General features: G+C 39.2%; 1 protein-coding gene across 1 annotated transcript in view; it reads right to left on the bottom strand.

The window, feature by feature from the left end:
• Positions 1-277: 277 nt before the first annotated feature.
• Positions 278-6,000, bottom strand: part of LOC107466205 (uncharacterized) — a 28,810-nt gene continuing 23,087 nt past the window's right edge. The window contains exon 9 of the mRNA XM_052254329.1: positions 278-1,072. Coding sequence (XP_052110289.1) covers positions 278-1,072 — 795 coding nt within the window. The remainder of the gene's footprint in view (positions 1,073-6,000) is intronic.

Here is a 6,000-nt window from a genome sequence, read left to right as displayed (position 1 = left end):
TTGACTCATTCTTTGTCAATAAGTATTTCAAAGCTGCATGATCTGTGTATACCACTATCTTTGATCCTAGCAAATAAGATCTAAATTTATCTAAAACATGAACAATAGCTAGGAGTTCCTTTTTAGTAGTGGTATAGTTGGATTACGCTGCATCAAGTGTTTTAGAAGAGTATGCAATGACATAAGGGAGTTTACCATCGTGTTGTGCAAGTGTGGCACCTATAGCTTGGTTTGACGGATCACACATTATCTCAAATGGCAACGTCCAGTTGGGGCCTCACAGAATCGGTGCCGTGGTAAAAGCTCTCCTTAGCTCTTCAAAAGCTTTCACACATTCACTGTCAAACTCAAAGTCCACATCTTTTTGGAGTAGGCGCAACAATGGCAAAGCAATCTTTCTGAAATCTTTGATAAAGCGCCTATAGAATCCTGCATGTCCTAAAAATGAGCGGACCTCCTTCACAGATGAGGGGTGAGATAAAGTGGTGATAGCATCTACCTTGGCCGAGTCTACAGAAATTCCTTCACTAGATACTACATGTCCTAACACTATACCTTGTCTTACCATGAAGTGACATTTGTCAAAATTTAAGACAAGGTTAGTGTCAACACATCTAGCTAAGACCTTAGCCAAGTTCGCTAAGCAACAATCAAATGAAGTTCCATAAACACTGAAGTCATCCATAAAGACTTCCAAACAATTCTCCATTAGATCAGAAAAGACACTGGTCATGCACCGCTGAAAAGTAGCAGGTGCATTACATAGTCCAAATGGCATCCTTTTGTAGGCAAAGGTGCCAAAAGGGCAAGTGAATGTGGTCTTTTCCTGATCTTCAGGCACAATGTGAATCTGAAAGTAACCAGTGAATCCATCAAGAAAACAATAATGGGATTTACCCGCTAAACAGTCCAACATCTGATTGATAAAGGGCAAAGGGTAGTGGTCCTTCCTTGTAGCAGCATTCAACCTTCTATAGTCGATGCACACTCGCCATGCATTTTGTACTCTCTTGGTGACCACTTCATCATCATCCTTTGTAACCGTAGTGATGCCTAATTTCTTGGAAACAACCTAGACTTGGCTCACCCACTCACTGTCAGAAATCGGGTATATGATACCGCATCAAGTAGCCTAATGACCTCTTTCTTTACCACATCGAGGATGGTTGGGTTGAGCCTCCTTTACGGTTGCCTAACCAGCCTAGCTCCCTCTTGGATAAATATACGATGCATGCACTTGCGAGGGTCAATTCCCACAATATCGGCTAGGCTCCAACCAATTGCCTTCTTGTGCCAATAGAAGAATAGGAAGTAGCGGACTCTAAGTCACTCTCGATACCGTCTAGTGATTCGGTATGTTCCTCAAGAAAGGCCGAAGTACTAGCTGTATAGACCAACTGCCGTCTAGCTTGCCGAGTGTGTAACAAAGTTCTTTCAATCTCGGGAGCAAAATCGGCTAAGATAGAATTCGGTTGAGAGCGATTCATCAAACTTGAGAGTCATAGAACAAAAATAAAAGAAGCTAAACTATAGCTAAGTATTGAAAGCAAACAAACTATCTACAATATTCACATATTCACATAACCAATATCAAGGTATATGTTGCAACCATTCCCCGACAATGGTGCCAAAAATTTGATAGCCATGGGAATTGCGTCGAAAGAGAATTTTTCAATGAAGTTGCATTGTAAGTATAGCTCTACCAACAACAATCCTCAAGGATCAAATTTGGAAAGGAATTGGTTGTCACAAGTTCAACCCCAATAAAGTAACCGAAGTTCAAACCTCGGGTCGTCTCACAAGGAATGGGCAAACATGTGCTTTAACATTGGTTAGAAATCCGGAGTTGTAAATCATGAGAAAGAAAGAAAACTAGGAATCTTAGCAAACAAGTAATCTAAAGTGCAAGGAACTAATTCAAATAACTAAGAAAGATGTGAGCAATTTCAAACTAAGAAGACAACATTCAATTTAATTCTACTCTCAACTAAACAATAACTATAACTAAGGCAAAGGCAATAAAGATTTTTGGTTTTCCAAATAAGAATGATAAAACAACTCTTGGCTAGACATGGGAATTGGGGTCACTATCCTTGTCTAATAACCATATCTTGAGAATTATGAGGAGCCAAACTCATTAAATCTACTTCTATACTTGAAGTAAGTTAAATGGTTTGGTCAACATCTACCCATAAAGTCTAACCTCACTACTAATTAACCTAGTAGTAGGCTAGTGTCAATGGCTATCAAATTGACCACTAAGGGTTCCCAAATCATTAAATCCATTAGACCTAATGACTCAAGTTTACCTAATTCTCTCGGCCTAAGCCAAGAGTAAAAAGAACTACTCTATAATCAAGGTAAACAATTCATCAAACACAAGGTAAGCAATAACAAAGGACAAGTTCAAATTGTAATTGGAATGAAATTAACAAATATCCACTAACAAATATCAACTTACAATCACTCAAACAACATAATTAATCATAGGAATCATCAATGTAACATCAACAAGTCAAGATTCACAATATTCATGCAATGGGTATAAAGTGACAATTGACAAGAATCCATAAACTAACACAAGATCTAAGCAAAATTATAATAAGAGATTCAAATTAAACAATCAAAACTAGTAATTAACAAGATCCAATTTAGAGTTTAACAAGGGAAGATCAAATTAAAGCTAGATCTAGAGAAAAACAAGGATTTCTCTCTCTAGAAGAACAAAGAACCAAAAAACTAGAAAATGTGTCTTAGTGTCAAAATGATTGATCCCCCCTTCTTCCTAGCATCCTTGTGTCTTTTTCCATGCAGAAACAACTTGAAATTGGGCCTAATGAGCCTCAGAAATCGCCAGGTACGATTTCCTTTAATGAGGTCACGTGCAGCTTCCGGTGCGTGTGCGCCATGCGTGCGTGCGCGCCGATTGCTTTTGTGATCGACGCGTGCGCGCCAAGTGCGCATGCGCGTCGGTTGGAATTCTTTGGCCTACACGGATGCGTCCATCCTTGCACGCCGCTTCCAGCTATCCTCATCCACGCGTGCGCGTGATATGCGCGTGCACGTCGGTGCTGCAGTTCCCAAAATCCAAATCTTTATGTTCCTTCCTCTTGTGCATGCTTTCTTTCTCTCTTCTAGGCCATTCTTACCCTATTAATTCTGAAATCACTCAACAAATACATCACGGCATCGAATGATAATAAAGAGGATCAAAATATAGCAATTCTAAGGCAAAATAAGCACGTTTTCTATCATGGAGCAATATTAGAAAGTGAATATAAAACCATGCAATTCTTGTGAATAAATGCGAGAAATATTGACAAAAACCCCTAAATTAACCACAAGATAAACCACAAAATTGGGGTTTATCAAAGAGCAAGTTGCTCATTACCTAGGAGCTCTCATGAAGCTGAATGCCAAACTATTTGGTCCAAAGCCTTTGGAGGAAGAACCTCCATTGCTTTCCAAAGAACTCAATGCTTTGGTTCAGTAGAAGCTACTTCAGAAGCTTCCAGATCTTGGACGCTTCCTAATTTCTTGCACCATAGGCACCATGACCTTTGAGCATGCTTTGTGTGACCTAAGGTCAAGCATAAACCTCGGAGCTACCTCAGAAGCTTCCAAATCCTGGATGCTTCCTGATTCCTTGTACTATAGGCACCATGACCTTTGAGCAGGCTCTGTGTGACCTAGGGTCAAGCATAAACCTCATGCCATACTCTGTAATGGAGAAGCTAAGAATCTTTGTGGTACAAGATGAAAACATCTCACTAGAGATGGCAGACAAGACAATGAAGAAGCCATATGGCTTAGTAGAGGATGTCTTGGTAAAGGTTGAAGACCAATACATCCCTGTAAACTTCATAGTCTTGGATATTGGAGAGGATGAGGATGACTATGTCATCCTTGGAAGATCTTTCCTAGCCACTGCCAATGCTATCATTAATGTGGCTAAAGGAAAACTGACTCTACAATTAGGGGAGGATTACATCTTGTTCAAGATGCTTCATCCTAATTCTCCCTCTGCAAATAGGGAGATAACTATGCAACACCTAGTGTTCCAACCCTCTCTTTCTGTGCAGAGCTTTACAGAGCCCCCAAACACCAATTCTAAGTTTGGTGTTGGGCAGCCATTAACAAGCTCTAAGCACAAAGGGACTAGGAAGAAAGTACCTAAAGGCTGGAGGGACAAGAAAGTCCCAACTGAAGGCCTCTCACCTGGCATGAGAGTTGTCTTCACTAAGAAACCAGTCATAGCGCATACAGTGAGTCGTATCCTGTCTCTAGAGCATGAAGAGCTCATTCATGAGAAGCCAAAAAGAAAGTTCACTATAAGAGGCAAAATTCTGAGCCCATTCTCACCTCCGCAAGGAGCTAACCGTTAAGCTAGTGACATTAAAGAAGCGCTTGTTTGGAGGCAATCTAACCTTACTTAATTATTTATTATTTCTATTTTTGAATTTTTTAAAGTTATTTTCTTAGTTTCATGATCATGTGCATTAGTCAGAATAAAGACAAAAATATTCAGTAGTGAAAATAGAACACTCTGGATGGAGTGTTGTTAAAGTTGATCGCCAGCCAGGGAGCAGACCCTAGGCGTTCAACGCCCCAAATGGGCAGCATTGCTGGCGTTGAACGCCAGCCAGATGATGATTAGATTTTTGACGGTTTAGAATTTCACTAATGAAATCTCGTTGTAAAGTATAGTCTCTAAACCAACAATAATCCTTTCATACAAAAATTTGTTTGTCACAAGTACAAACCCCTAAAATCTATAAACCGAAGTATTTAAACCTCGGGTCGTCTCTCAAAGGACTTGCAGGGTAGTGTTCTTGTTATAGGTTATGAACTTGTTTATTTTGGGGTTTTAGATGAGAAACATGAATAGTAAATGGTAATGAAATTTTATTAACAAAATGGTCTTGGCAAGCTTTGATGATCAAGGACCTATATCATTATCACTAATCACAATTATGATAGTTGCAAGGATCAATCTCACTAAGTCATCCTCTAACTAATAGCAAAGGAAAGTCAAGTGAGTTATATCAATCCAAATCCATAAATCCTAACTTTCCACTAATTGAATTAATGAAAGCTAGAGTCAATGGCTATCAACTATCAATCACTTGGATATTAGTAACTCAAGAGTTCCTAAGTTATCTTCCCAAGCCAAGAACATAAAATTCTATTCTAACATCCTCCCAAGCATTTCATCAAACACTTGGAAGGTACAAAAGAAAAATATAGTAAATCATAACAAAGAATTAACAACAACAACCAAGGAAATCATAATTATCATGAATTACCTCAAATTGCATTATTGAAAGAAAACAAAAAAACAAAAAAATATATCCACAACAAAGTGAAGAATTACAAGAATTGAAATACAAAACTAGAGAGAAGGAGAGTAGAGAAGTAAGAATTGATAGAGAAAAAGTAAATCAAAGCATGAATTAAACCTAGATCTAAGAGGAGAGATTAACCTAAACCTAATTCTAGAGAAAAGTGAGAGCTTCTCTCTCTAGAAACTACTTCTAAACTAATCCTAATGTGTATGAATTAACTATTGATTCCCTTCTCTCCTTGCCCTTCAATCCTTTGTTCTTTAAATAGCTTTGGCACCAAAATTGGTTGTAACTGGGCCCCACAACTTCCCAGAAATTGCTGGGCACGTTTTCTGTTTAAAACTCACGTGCGGCCATCGGCGCGGACGCGCACGGTACGCGTACGCGTCCCTGGCCAATATCGCAATGTGCGAGCGAGCACCTTGTGCGCGTGCGCGTCCTTGGCTGAGATTACTTCTTTGGCTTTTTATGCTTCTCTCCACTTGCATGCTTCCTTCCTTGCTCCTTTGATCCCTGCCTAGCCTATTTTAACCTGAGATTACTAGCAAACGCATCAAGGCATCTTATGGAATCATGGATGATTTAAAATTACCAAATTAAAGGCTTGAAAAGCATGTTTTTACATTCAAGCACAAATACGGAGAGATTACAAAAC

The sequence above is a fragment of the Arachis duranensis genome, chromosome 9 (genome assembly GCF_000817695.3).
Source record: "Arachis duranensis cultivar V14167 chromosome 9, aradu.V14167.gnm2.J7QH, whole genome shotgun sequence".
Classification (NCBI taxonomy): domain Eukaryota; kingdom Viridiplantae; phylum Streptophyta; class Magnoliopsida; order Fabales; family Fabaceae; genus Arachis; species Arachis duranensis.
Note: the sequence above shows the minus strand (reverse complement) of the source record. Positions and strands in the feature narration are given on the sequence as shown.